The sequence below is a fragment of the Condylura cristata genome, unplaced genomic scaffold (assembly GCF_000260355.1).
Source record: "Condylura cristata isolate star-nosed mole 26May11 unplaced genomic scaffold, ConCri1.0 scaffold00033, whole genome shotgun sequence".
In the NCBI taxonomy this organism is placed as follows: Eukaryota; Metazoa; Chordata; class Mammalia; order Eulipotyphla; family Talpidae; genus Condylura; species Condylura cristata.
This window is the reverse complement of record NW_004567134.1, coordinates 7726000-7740665: the sequence shown is the minus strand read 5'-3', so window position 1 is coordinate 7740665 and position 14666 is coordinate 7726000. Positions and strand designations below refer to the sequence as shown.

Genomic DNA, 14666 nt, shown 5'->3' with positions numbered 1-14666 from the left:
CAGAGCCGCCCAGAATGGGAACAGGAGGTCAGGAGCGGCTGGTGATGGGGACAGAGGCTCAGGACGCAGGGCAGGCCAGCTCCCGCTGAGGCCACAAAGGGCGGCATGGAGGGGCCTCAGGGGCCTCGGGGCTGCCCTGCTGGGGGAGTGGGTCCTCCCCGCCCCAGCTTTTCAGTCTGGCGGGTAGAAATGAATTTCTGCTCTGAAACCCTGAGGCCATAAACTTCCCCAGAAGGATAAGCATCAAAGGCGAAGGCCGCCAAGCAGATTATGATGTAAATAATTAACAAAGATGTAACAGGAAGATGGAGAAGTTAGGATTTCAAAGGGATTTTTGGAAAGGTGAGCTACGGAGCTGTGAGGAAAGAAGTGTGTGTTCTGCCCCATGTCCTCATCCAGCTACAAACTGCAGCTACACTGGTCCGCCCTGCATGCAGCGCTGAGCCTCTTCGGAGTCCTCCCTCTGAGTCCAGGATCTCCAGCTCCTCGCGTTTGTGAATTTCCTACAGACACTTCCTATTTCTCTCTCTCTCTCTCTCTCTCTCTCTCACACACACACACACACACACACACACACACACACTTCTTACCAAATTGCACTAAGCTGATAATGCAAGTTTCTTTCTCACCGAAAAATAAAGATTCAGCCCACCCCACATGGGTTAGCGAACTGTTTTGTCTATAGTAAACTCAGATGTGTTTAGGATTTAAATTTAGTGTATACAGACACTTTTTCGTAATTAGGATGTGTGTATGTGCTGTGATTTCCATACACAATTACACATAACAAATGGGACAGGCGCTGGCGCTCACGCTGGATCCGTAATTCTCAGCGCCAGGTAAACGGACCTGGGTGGGCAACGGCAGCTTACGCGGCTGCCAGTGTGCGCCAGCATTTGCTTCTATCCCCCAAGAAGCAATTTTATTAAAAACAATTTACATTTTCAAACAAGGACTATTTTTTATTATTAACATACATCTTTCTCTTTTTTTGTTTTTGCGAAACAGCAGTTCCTCAGGCTTTCACGATTATGTTAGTACTTGATATCCTAAGGGATTGTTTCTCAATTTGTTTTATCTTTAATACACACTCAAGGATTGTTTTTTTCTTTCTTTCTTTTTTTTTTTTTACTTACTGGATGGATAACCCTATTACTGTTTTTAGCATTCTCTCTCTTCCTTTCTCTTTTTCTATGTACATTTTTTTTCCCACAGTAATACCAAGAAATAATGCAGGTGATAGAGTACTTTCAGGATTCTAGAATGTGATGGCATTTTTCCTTAATGGAGAAAAAGCGTAAACAGTCCCTACAATGAACAGAAATAAGTTACCCAGCTCAAGTTCAAGGCCAACACAACCCCTAAGCAGTCATGGTCATAAAAGCATCAACAAATGACCAGATCTCAGGACCTTCCCCTCTAAAGTCACAGCGGAATACCCTCAGGGATGCGTGGAGGCAAGTCCCAAGAGGAGAGCCAACCACAAGCTGAGTTGGAATCTGCTGGCAGCACCATCTCTGGCTGCTGCCATATTAGCATGTCTCTGTGAGCCTGAAAGTCCTGACCCAGAGAGCAGGTCTTTGCACCCCGCCTCCCTCACTTGCTGGCATCGGCAAGAGGTGCAGCATCAAGCCACGGTGCAGGGGTCAGCGGGACTGGCAAGAAAACACCTCTAGACTCTTCTTTCCCAGGGGTGGTGGGAAAGAGGCTCTAAAAAAGAGACAGACATGACTCAGCCCTAAGCAGAGTTCCCTGAGGCCGTAGGGAGAGAATCCGTAGGTGCAGGGTGGGCCAAGGAGTTGGACGTCAGATCCCACTAGTTCCACTCAGCACCTTGTGATGGACAGAGTTCAGGCATAAAGCTGTGATTTTCCAAACTTCCTCTACAGAAAAGCAAGAATTCCTTTCCTCTGGGGCAGTAATGGGCTTCACTAGTAGCTAGGTGGTATTTATAAAATTCTGATTTTTAAAAACAAAACTATAAAAAAAAAAAAAAAAGCAAACCCCTTTAAGCCTCACACACAAAACAGCCCAAATCTAAAAAGACCCACGTGCCAAATGAGAAGTGTAAAGAAGGGGGGTTCCTGCCACTTTGTGAGGTGGAGACAGGAGCACAATACACACGTTGGGAAAAGTGTGTTAATTTTCCTTTTATCCCTAGAGCGAGATGGCATGTACTGTTCTCTCTTGCTAAAAGCCTATGTTTAGACTGGTGGGAAGAAGAGAAACGCTAATTTCCCTGCTAAGTTTACAGCTCTGTTGACTCGGTGCTATATTGAATCGGCCAAGGTAAACGAACCTGAATCTGCTCGGCTGGAACGTGGATGATGTGGGGCGGCCTGTCGCCATGGTGATGTACCGCGTTGCTCTCTTGCTCATAGATGGCGTCGCGTTCCGGCTGGGGAAGACTGAGGAACCTTCGGATCATGGAGAGATTCTCCCAGAGGGTTCTGTTTTCCGGAGAAGGATCTTCCTTCCAGCGTAACAGCTCACACAACCACCCCTGTGAGACAAGGGCATGACAGGTCAGTCCGTGCCTGGGAGGCTGACAATTTCCATTACGAGCTTGAAAGGAAAGACCCTGTGAAGTTAAGTTCTGTGAGAGCCTCAAAACCATCCAATCTGCTTAAAAGTTTTTTTTTTGACCTGTTGAGAGAATTGGTTGGCTGTGGCTGCTGAGGAGGCCGGCTGTTTCTAATGCATGTTCAGATTTGCATCTGAAAGGAGGGTCATATTTTTCGGACTCTCGGGGCAAGACACATTTACCATGGACTTTACAATATGTAGAAGAGGAGAAAAGGAGAGTGTTCCCGGCTGGAGTGTCTGCTGAATGGCGATCTGGGGGCTCTGAGGGTATTTAATTAAATAGAGCCAGGGCAGATTTTCAGAATGCTTTTTTCCTAAGCTTAAAATTTTTGTGTTCGAAAGGAATGGTGAGTGTGAGTGTATGGGAGAGAAAGAAAGAACATACACAGCTGTGTAAGCAAGAATAGTATCCAATGTGAAACACAACACTACAGCGGACATTAGAAAAAATTCTTGGAGAAAAGTTCTCCAAGAACTTTCTATTAAAAGACACTTTGGAATCATGATTTTCCATCCTCTGCTGTCTACCTACAGTTTACATGTGATCTGTCAGGTGAGAATTTTAATCGATTTCTTAGTCTGAGAGGGAAAGAAATAGCCAAAGAAAAAAGCTTGAACCTCTGTGTTGCCCAGGATTTGAAAGACACCGCCAACCCATCAAGAACTGGCTCGACAAAGCACACTGTCTAGATTTTCTGTTCACCTTGGTAGTCACGGACACCAAGCACAGGGTGGAGAGGAAGAGGGCAGCCATCCCCTCACCCCTGCACCAACCAAGGCAACCAGGCTCAACCAGCAGGCTGCCTGCTGACAGCTCACATGACACGTCTCTGGAGAAATGTCCTGGAGTCACGTCACTTACTCCATTCCCTCACTGACCACTTTCCTGGGGTGGTGAGTAACTGGTAAACCCTGGGTACAAAGTACCCGCTCAGAGACCTGAGTGACAACTCGCCCTCTCTTTCGCCTCCATCTCTAGCCAGCCCTCCTGTACTCCACCCACCACTTAGCCTCAGAAGTGATCCCGAGACCCTGGTCTTTCTGGGGCGCTTTCCCTTCCCTACACTCCTCATTCTCTCAAGTTCCTCCACCAAAGATGGGCACCTGATTCCTTGACTTAGACCAGGTTCCCTAAAAACAAAGGCTAAGACAAATGGGTTTCTAGGAAATTCCAACTACGTTAGCTGAATGGGAAAGGAGAGAATATAGTTTCTTTTAGATCTGATTTTTAGAACTAGTCAGAGGTTTTTTTTTTTTAAATGCTGTCTTTGGGGGTGAAACTAGGCAAAAGCATGACTCTCCCGCCCTTCTCCTGAAACTGAATCAATGGACGGAAAAATTCTCCTTCCAAATCGACATACAGTGGGCAGAAGCGAGGCCCAGACTACCCCAAATGGCCAAATGGTCTATTTGAGAGGTTTTTTTTTTTTTAAAAGATTAATTTTTATTTGTGCATAGAGAACTGGGGTATAGGCTACAGGTGCAGGAATGGTGAGAGGATTCATCAGAGACAGGGTGGAGAGCCGAGGGCGAGATGGGAGAGGTCTGCTGCGCCACGTGGGTCACACTGGGGGCCAAGGACCAAACGTGCACTGAGGTGGCTGCAGCTTGCTCACAGTGCTGCGCTTTAGCCTGCTGGACCACCAGGGAGGGCCCCTATCTGAGAGGGCCTGCTAACCAGGCCAGGGTGACTACTGCCCAATTTCACAGATCTAGCACTGTTTCTAAGAGCTCTGACTCTCTAACTCACCAAATACTCACACAGGCAGCCATGAAGTCATGCTCGCCACTGAAACCATAATTCAAGGCTAAGAGACTAAGCTGTTCTGAAAGAATGTTAGCTAGAAAATAAAAGTATAAATCACCAAAAAAAAAAAAAAAAAAAGACTAATTGGAATTACAGTCCACTGAGTAACTTCTCTTCCAGCCATACCAATGCCATTCTGACTTCCAGAATAATATGTGAGATGATGGGATAGTTAAGCTGTAGTTATTAAAACTGTAATATGAGCTAAAAACTACATTTGAGTATTTCAAATATTAAGAGACCCACTTAGATGCCCTGAGGATGCTTATTTAGCACTTACTAATATTTGCTCTCAGGATTAAGACATGAAAATATTTTGTTTCCAAGATACTTCTTTACAGTTTATCTCTAAGTTTTGATGCTGTGCAGATTTTAGATATAAATCTTTCTGTTTGCACATCAACAATAATTAGGATGACATCCCCCCACCCCATCTCCATTCTTCAGCCAGGGTAAGTAAGGGGCTCCAGGCCCAAACACAGAGCTCACTACAATTTTATTTGCCTTTTGAAAAGATGTTAGAAGGCTCACAGGGAAAAGAATTTTTTTTTTATTTCTTTCAAGTTGGCAATTATTATACTATTGCCATAAGTTCTAAACTTTGCATATCTCTGGATTTTTTTTTTTTTTGGAGAAATTAATCCTAGTAGCTAAAAATTACCAAAAGTTAGAGAATGATTCATGTAAGAAAAGCTTTCTTGAGAGCTGGAAAACTCCAATAATTTTTCAAATCCTTTAGAAACTTTTTAAAGTACTGCAGAGATCAGTTAGCGCTCGGATCTATGTGAAAAAAAAAAAAAAAACATGTGGATCACAGATGTTCTTTGGAAGAGAAAATCATTAGTTCTTTTAAAATGGCTAATAATGATAACTAATTCCTAAACAATCACATTCATGCTGGTTTAACAAATATTTCAGAAAAAGAGCCCTGACTCATTCAACAAATATTTTGCTCATATTGTCACTTCTGTGTCTATAGTTACCAGACGGGTCCTTATTTTTATTAATTGCCCATGACTAACATAACATTTCCAGTAGTTTGCTATTAACCTCTGCCCTTAAATAATACTTCTAATTCCTTATCTAAAAATAATTTGATGAATTACAACTTTGAAGCATGTCTCTGCTAGCCTTTCAAGAGACACAATGATTTTAAGAGACTGAAATCAGATGCTTCCTAGAAAAAATATTTAACGGTGCAGCTGGGAACTGTTAGATCTACAAGGGTATCCAAAAAAGGGGAGGAGGGGAGGTGCTTTCCTTGATGTGCAGCATCTCTCTTAGAAATAATGGAAAGCAGATATTTTGACACACTAGTTCTTTGTCAGCAGAGAAATAAATTGGCTCATTCCCAATTTACACTGGCAAAAATTAGATTAATTTATTCTAACACTATTTTAAAACCCTGGAATATTCTGACTACTTCAGGTTCTATTGATTGAGACCTTATTAATGATGACAGTAATCTGATCTATGTTTTTCAGACAGTGACTTAAAGCAAAATGCTTTCCAGTTCCCCATTACCTTCCTCCAGGTGACTCTCAGCTAAGTGATATTGTCAGAAGAGAGAAACCTGGGGAAACTATGAACATGTCAGAATAACTGTAATATCTGATAAATGAAACTAATGATTCCCCTAAGGACTGTACTGGTTTGTAAACAATGAGTCCAGATTTACTGGGAAAAATGTGCAACCCTTTTATGCTAAAATACAATACTGATCCCTCATGCAGGTCTCTGGGCCCTGACCCTGTTGTGAGACCCCAGGCAGGAGTAGGGAGCTACTCTCAAAATGAGGAGGTGGGATGAACAATCTTCACATAGTCAGAGTGATCCATTCTCAGAAAACTAAAATGGCACAAGGAACAACCTAAACTTTAAATGTAGTAAATTTGCCAAGCAACATTACAGTGCATATAAAGAGGGCAAAATATAAACAGTAGCCACATGTAAATAAATCAGTAAAACTTTCAGGATGTTACTACTTTTCAAACTGACAAAGTTTAATTTGACACCTTCTGTTCTAAACCCTTTGTTTCTATTCAAAATCACGCCTTGAGCTGTTGCTATCAATCACAGCGCTCCCCCTATTACTTAAAAAAACTGGCATGGACCCTGAATAAGCTGAAAATGCCATGCAGATGAATTCTGAGATAATATGCTCAAACCTGTTATATACAACACAAATCCTGTAAAGTTATGTATTGTAAACCTACATTTATTGAGAACTAAAAGTCTTAAATCCATCTGCCACAAAGGAAATACTGTTATGTACTTTATAGTAACCAAGAACCATCTGCAAATGTCTTGCTACCGTAAGCAAGAAAATGGTGCAAAAGATGCTAAACCTCAAGACTGCATGAAATAAAGAACATTCTTTTGACTGGCTTTGGTTAGGGCTCTATTAAAGAAATGTCGGATGGAGGGGAAAAAAAAAGTAAAAGAAAAAATGCGGAGTGACTGCCAAGCCAGTACTGAAAAAAAGCAAAACAAACTCAATGACAACACAATGGCAATTTATTATGGTCCATGAAACACACGACTGTATGCTCATTTTAAAGGAAAAATTAGCAGTTCTAAACTCAATATTCTAATGATGTGCTTTTCTGACAGAATCTTGTTGTACCACATTTAAATAAAAATCCTGGCACCTTCATCTCTCAGCTGCTAATTTCCAACCAAACTCAATCTCTGATTTCCACTCCACTCTTTTTAGAACAGTTAATTCAAGTCAATTCGCTTCTAACATTTTTCACAGATAAGGGGTGCACAATGATTTTCATTGAGTCAGAAAAGTAACCTCCTTTCACGAACAAATTTCGGGTATCTATAAAGCCTCACTCACTCACTCACATGAAAAGAGAATCTTTCTATGGCCTGGACGATGACAAAGCAGGATGCATGGAACACAACTAGCTTTCCTGAGAAAAAAAGACTCCAGTCTTCTCCGAGAAAGAGAATCATTTAATACACAAATATGTACATATTATCATTATGTACATATACATTTTAAAGCCAAGAGCCAGAAAAAGAGAAAGAAAATGACATAATTCTTGCTGCAACTAAGAGGGAAAAATACATTTTGAAAAATAGAATGGTAATTTGAGTTCTAAAAAGCAAAACATTTTATAGTCTATTTATTCCCCCTTACCCTCATCTTTTTATGTGTTATTTGCAGGAGTATTTTGTTCCAATCTCTGGGGCATATAGTATAATAATATATGATATTAAAAGAAATCAATCTAAATAGGGAGGTATTTGATACAAACATTTTAGTGGAAAGCATGAATTACATTTTAGCAAGTAGTAGGAACAAGGATTAAGTACATAACCCATTAAATAGTACTTCTAACACAAAAAATTCAGTATTGTAGACTAAACTACACCAGGCATTTTGAATGAGTACATTTTCAACAACAACTAACTATAAAGCTAGCAATTTATCATTCAGCAAATAATTTTCTACTTTTAAAAGAATCTGTAAGTGTTATTATGCTAATGAAGACAGTTTTTAATCTGCCCACAAACATGCTAATAGAGGGCAATTTTTTTTTTTTTTATTTACAAAGCTGTCTGCACTCAAGGGTAATTTCATATCAGTGTCTATAAGCTGGGGGAAGGGCCTGGGTTCTAGTGGTGGGAGCTACTCAGTCCTTCACCTTTAGCATAGAGGTTTCAAGAGATCACACAAGATGCAAAGTGATACCTGATGCTTCAATAAGCCCCTTCTTTAACATTCCTGAAGGGGTTCAAATTCCAAAAGCACTGCCCGGACTTTCTCCACATTCTACCCCAAATTTATTAGGAAAACATGCTACTTCTCTCCAGTCCTGACTTGGAGATACACAGTGGGTGCAGCCCCCCTTCTGGGTCAGAGGCCCAGATGGCTCCACACATTCCAACTTCAACCTTCTTTCCAGAACAATCTTAACACTTTGCACAGCAAGAAACAAACAGTGGCAAAGCAATACTGAAAGCATTTTAAATTATTTACTAGGTTAAAAGGGTGAAATGATACTTTAAATACATCAAATTTCATCATCTGGGCCATTTTTTGGTGGCAAAGTGGTATTGATCTTTCCAAATGCTTAAAATTAACTATTTTCCAGAAGGTCATTATTTGATTAAAGGCATTAAAGTTGAGGGCAAGAAGTGAGGCACTTTTTCTTCTTCCCCATTCAAATCACCATAGAATTTAATAATAACCACCCCATCATGTCCTATAATAAAAATGCTTATCTTAAGATATCGTTCTCTACCTAACATATTAACCTTTAAATGTTATGAAGTTCTTTAGAAGAAAAACTTTGCTAAAGCAGATCATTCTATAACATAATGAGAAGCCCCCACCATTAACATTAATAAAAATGCATGTTCTCTATGGAATTAGTAGGAAATACATTAATCTTTTCCCCCAATTTAATAGCATCTACTTTGTATAAAGTGAAGAGAATCTTAGCAGGCACTATAACTTTTCCTGCTAAGTTAACATTGGTCTTATTAAAGAAAACATGAGAAATAAATTTGCCCAAAGACATAATCAGCAAATGCACTTTCAATTCTAAAAGTAACCATTATATTCATTTTATCTGGAAATGAATTTTAAAACAAAACATATTTATATGGAATATGTATATATGTATACACATATGTATTTATTTTCAAATAGACTTATAGTCAAAGTATATGTGTATATGTATAATTTCAAAATATGGTTTCTGATACTTGCATATGCTGAGAAATTTAAAATAATCAATTTCTGAACTGTTACCATTTGAAAACTTGCTCCAGACTATGTATAGTTTAAGGAATTTAATGTCTTAGCCAACATTCCATAATTCTCATATTGTTGTACTAAAAACATATAAAATGGCTATCTATAAATCCCTTAATTCAATAAATTGTTTCCACGTTAAGAGGTTAAATGCATCTAGTAGGCTGTTTGGAGCTTTGTGATTAGCACAAATAAATGTGTATATAACTGGGGGGGGTGTGGGTAGCTCTCTTTAAAAGGACTATTCAGATCACTGGTACATGATCTTTACATTTCAAGCTTTCAAATTTGCTTAAAATTTAATCAAGCAAGTAAGGAAAATCATATGCTTTCTATGTTCACCTTTTTTCTATCTTTTCAAAGCTGCTGACTTGAAAAGGTCATAATGGTTTGCCCCTTTCCCTGTAGGCTGTTTGGGCGACACCAAGATTCTCAGTCAACAACCTGGCCAGAGTAGATCTCTCATTTTAGCTAGAGAGATCTCTCATTTTAGAGACTATTTTCAGGAGGAAAAATCTGAGGGAAAAAAGGAGGAATGAAGATAAAAGTATTAAACACTTAACACAGTAAACTAGCTAGCAAGAAGATAATCACTTAATTTGATTGAAACAGAGAATTTCCAAGGAAAGCCTTAATTTTATTTTTGAGTACATTATGTTTAGAAGATAACTAATTTAAAAGTTTAATTTCTTCAATATACTTCAAATCTGTTTTCAGGGTACTTACTTCAAGCTCAAATGAAACAAACAAAAAAAAATCTGTCTCCTAGGTATGAAAAAGAATTTCTGATTTTTTTTTCTTTCAATCTAAGATCTGTTTTTGACATCACATAAGTGTCAGTGATATGTTTTGTAACATTTATATACTTTGCTTTAAAACCTTGCTTAAGTGTTTATTCGCTCCTTATTCTTCATAACTAGTGTCATTAAACAGACTCAAGACTCCCATGGTTCATGCTGTGACACTTCCATCAAGTTTAGCTTCTGCTTCCATCACCATGAACCCTCTGCTCCTTCCAGTGGGCCCATCACTGACTAACAGGAGCTAGGGTGCTTCTCTTTGAATTATATTCTTAGGCACTAACCATGCTCTTTTTTTTATGTTAAGATTTATTTACTTATGCACACAGGACTGGGGTACAGGCCAGAGGTGGGGCATGGGGGTGAGAGGATTCACCAGAGACAGAGTGGGGAGCAGAACAGGAAGACTGACTGAAATCCATTGCTGAGGGAGCGTTGGGCAGGACAGGAGAGGTCTGCTTGTACTATGTGGGTCACCTCCCTGGACTGGTGCCAAAGCAACTACGGATAGCTTCACAGTGCTGTGCTTTTACCCTTGGCGCCACCAGGGAGGGCTACCAACCATGTTCTTTATGTGCTTACAGTGGACACACTCTGATGAAGAGTGAGAGAACACGTTTTACCATACAAAGTTGCGATCCTACAAAAAGCAATTTTAATTAAGCTTTTCCCTATGCCATCTTTGAGATGCCTTTAGAAAAGGAATACTGGGATAAATATCACTGTTTTCAAAATGCTCAAAGTTAGATAGCAAATAGGAATCATCTATGTTGACTTGAGTAAATGACCGACCTGAGTCTCTTGACTCCTCCTTGACAAAGAATAGGTAATCACGATATCAATCACAGGATTGTGACTGAAATGGAAGAGAATATATTTATTCCAGGGCTTGTTCCATGGTAACAATGAGATTAACCAAAAGTACTTGTCTTAACTAGCTCATAGGAATATATGGGAAAATAACTATTGGTGCAAGGCAGTATGTAGTAAAGATCAATGACTGGCAGATAGCCGTGGCAGATCCAAGAGGAACAGAAGAGGGAATGCACTAGGGTGGTCAGGAAGGTCTTACTGATGGACAGTGAGAGTGTGGGAAGTGTAAAGTGCAAAGTATAGTGGGGAATAGTGAGATGAATTAATAATGTGCTAGGAAAAAAATGGTAGACCAGTTGCTTTTAAATTAACTATGCTTATCCCACCCTTCTTTTGCTATAACTTTTTTTTTAATCATATTTTCCTGAGACTACAACTTTATTGCTGTGACCTCATCTCTATGTACTGTAGTTCTAAGATCTGCCTGTTAAGAAAGTCTGGGTTTCATTTGAACTCCTATTCTACTATTTTAGCTCTGTAACCTCAGTCATGTTACCCAAGTTCTCCTCTATAAAATGGAGGATAGTTTTACCACCTTTCATCAGGTAGTAAAATCATTCATGCAGGGTACTGACATGATGTAACAGTAAGATGAATGTTGCCATTATCACAAAGATAATCCAAAGAGACCTGTGTATCTACAGAGTTAATAAAAATAGTTACTCTCAGTAAATCCTACTCAGAACCCAGTAACTTCTTCCCACAAGCTAGGTTCTCCTCCTATGTACTTTAAAATGAATTAATAGCATCACAACCCACCCTGTCACCAGAGCTAACACTGCTCTCTCAAACATAAGTTGGCTTCTTTTTGACGGACACTATTAAATGTTTAAAGTAGAAATGTCTAGCAATCATCTTTAAAACACAAATGCCTTTTTTTATCCAGTAAGTCCACTTCAGAGAATTTATCATTAGGCAATAATTAAAGATGGATACAAATGCTTAACTATAATAACGTTCACATTAGTATAATTACTGATAGTAAAAGTTGAATGTAACTTAAATATACCTCAACGGGGAAATAAAAGGTATGTACAACATAAAAACGAATTAGGCGAGATATGTGTATACACACAGATATATATGGATATGCACATATGTAGTCCTGTAAGAGTATCCACAGAGAACATGAATCCTTGTATCTCTGGGTAATTGGGAATGCATCTTTTTTTCTTTTTCTATAGTGACAATATACTGCCTTTTATTTAAAAAAAAAAAAATAGCTAACACCTTCAACTAAGTATTTGATTTTTCTTGTCTATTTATTTTCTCCAAAAGCAAGCCACTGTGAATTCCTGTCAGTTATATCCCTCACATCATCTGTTGAATTTGTTCCTTCTTTTCCATTCATACAGCTATTTCAGGCCCTCAGCATTTCTTCCATGAACTAATGCTTATGAGTTACTTTATGCCAGTCTACCTCCATCTCTCACGATTCACATTTATCATAAACACATGTCCACACAAATAGCCCTGTGCATGGCATGCTCTTAACTCTCCTACACCAAAGGGGTCCAAGATGCCTTAAGGCTCACGCTTCAGTCAGTGAGTGTAAAAATACAGCAGGAGATTCCCTGAAACACGCTGAAGGACAGAGAAAGATGTAAAAACAACATAGCCAGGTCTAGGGAAGGAGGGGTAGCAGGGGCAGGCCCTGATTCCTGAGGGCACCCAGCACTACTGCAGAGGCCACCCCTTGTACTCACAGTGAAGTTGCATTTCACAGGGACAGGTTATCGCTGAACTCAGCTGACTAGGTTTAAAGAGGCAGGGATGCACCATGAAAGGCTGCTGTCAAAGGCAAGCATATCTCATTGTTCAAAGAGACTTCATGGGAAACTATACTTTCTCTGTATCCCCGAACCCAAAAAGTATGTGTTCGTATACTGTCATGTTATACTGCTTCCTAAAGTCATTACTAAAACTCTACAATATTTATTCTTCTATTGAAAACTATGATGATTAGTAAGAAAAAAGTGTTGATATTCGAATGTGGCACAGGCAAAGAAACCCCAATCTATACAGATAACAATTTACCTAATACAATGACTTGCTTGCTTACAAAAACAATCAACTGCCAGGTTATTTTAAACAATATTATTTCTGCCACTGCATTTTTAATTGATTTATATAAAACTTTTCAATACTGCCGATAGCTGCTAAAATGAGCTACATTCCCCATTATGCATATTTAGGGCTGGGAATTAAAAATTTAAATCTTCCCTCTATGACATTCTAAGAAGAGATAACAAAAAAAAAAAAAAATTCAAACCAGGGGAAGGCAATTCGGGATTATAAAAGTGATGGGAATCATATCCTAAGAAGAACAATCAAGCCGCAGGGTCATTATGAGCTCCCAAGTTGCGTATGATTTTGCTGATAAAGTAACACCCATTTTGTGGCCAAAACCCACATCATTTTATCCATTATAGAAACCTACTAATCAGAAGTTGGCTTAATTGAGATACCCAGATCTTGTAATTCACAAGAAGGCATGGAAAAAGGAAAACACAAATATTTCTAGAAATACCACGTGGGTCCCAGTGACAACGGCCGGGTTATCCCTTTACCAACAAAAGGACGTGACAAAAGCTGGGCTCACTCTACCCCATTACTCCTCACCCCACCTCTCCTGTTGTATCTGGGGGAACCAAGGGTCTGGGAGACAGGAGTAGAGTCGGAATCCATCCTCTCTTTCTAAGAACAGTGCCCCAGCATTTCCCACCCGGCTGCCCTTTGAATATTCTTGCTTCTGTGAGGGTGAAATTGTGAGCCGGTGAAATATACTTCTAGATGCCAACTCTGTGCTACTTGGTACATGGGCTGAGAGGGGAGGAAGGGACAGATATGATGGGGAAATCATTTCTTCCAGCACTCAGTTTCCTGGGAGGGAAGGACAGCATAAATTTCAGGTCTAAGTTCTCCTGAAGGAGAGAACAGTCTAAGGGCAAGGTGCTCTCTCAGCGTCCCTCAGCACACATGGCGTAGGATGGAAGCTCCCTGTCCTCACTACTTTAAAGGTCGCTGCAGTGATCACAACCCTGTCCAGTTGGTCTGGGCTGAAAGGCAATTGAAATAAAAGCATACTAAGGAGTAACAAATGGTTTCCTGGTAAATTCAAGAATTCTCAGTTTATACATTAAATTCCTTATCTATCTTTCCCTACATGCAATTTATCTAATCATGACCTCATTTCACCTGTGCCAGGCACCTTCTGGCAATCTGGCATATCCCACGGACGATGCCCTCTCAGAACCAGGCTTTATGCACTGAAGTAAAATATATAATGTTATAAAGAAAACCAATCCATAAATACAGTCATCAAAAATCTGTACTATCATAATATATATTTTTATTAACACTAAAAAACAACATTGGAAAATAGATTGCATGGCTACTATAATTTTATAATGAAGGAGGAATACTATTTTGAGACGCCTGTAATAACAACATGATATGGAAATATTTCCAACTTTTGTTGGTAACAAATCCATAGCTAGGGCCAATACTGCTGTGATTCCCACTCAGCCTGAAGAACTGCCCCTCCCTCTGCAGGCCTGTGTATGTGCGTATGTGCAAGTCAGAGACCAAGCATGTCAGACATGTTTCCAGAACTACGTTATAGATTGGTGGTAAAAAAAAAAAAAAAAAAAATTTAAACAACCATTCCTCTGTAGATGGGCTGGAGTAAGAGGGAGTCTCTACTCCAAGGTGTCTACACTGCTTTCCACACTGTTCTGAGGGCTGCCAGCTGCCCCCACAGCTGTTTCACCAGGCCCAACTTGTGCCGTGCAGAGAGGGGAGTTGATGAGAAGCCCCTGGCCCC

The 14666-nt window shown here is 39.7% G+C and overlaps 1 protein-coding gene across 1 annotated transcript in view; it reads right to left on the bottom strand.

The window, feature by feature from the left end:
- Positions 1 to 14666, bottom strand: part of SATB1 (SATB homeobox 1) — a 74598-nt gene that overhangs the window by 1544 nt on the left and 58388 nt on the right. Inside the window, exon 10 of the mRNA XM_012732074.1 lies at positions 2300 to 2503. Coding sequence (XP_012587528.1) covers positions 2300 to 2503 — 204 coding nt within the window. The remainder of the gene's footprint in view (positions 1 to 2299; positions 2504 to 14666) is intronic.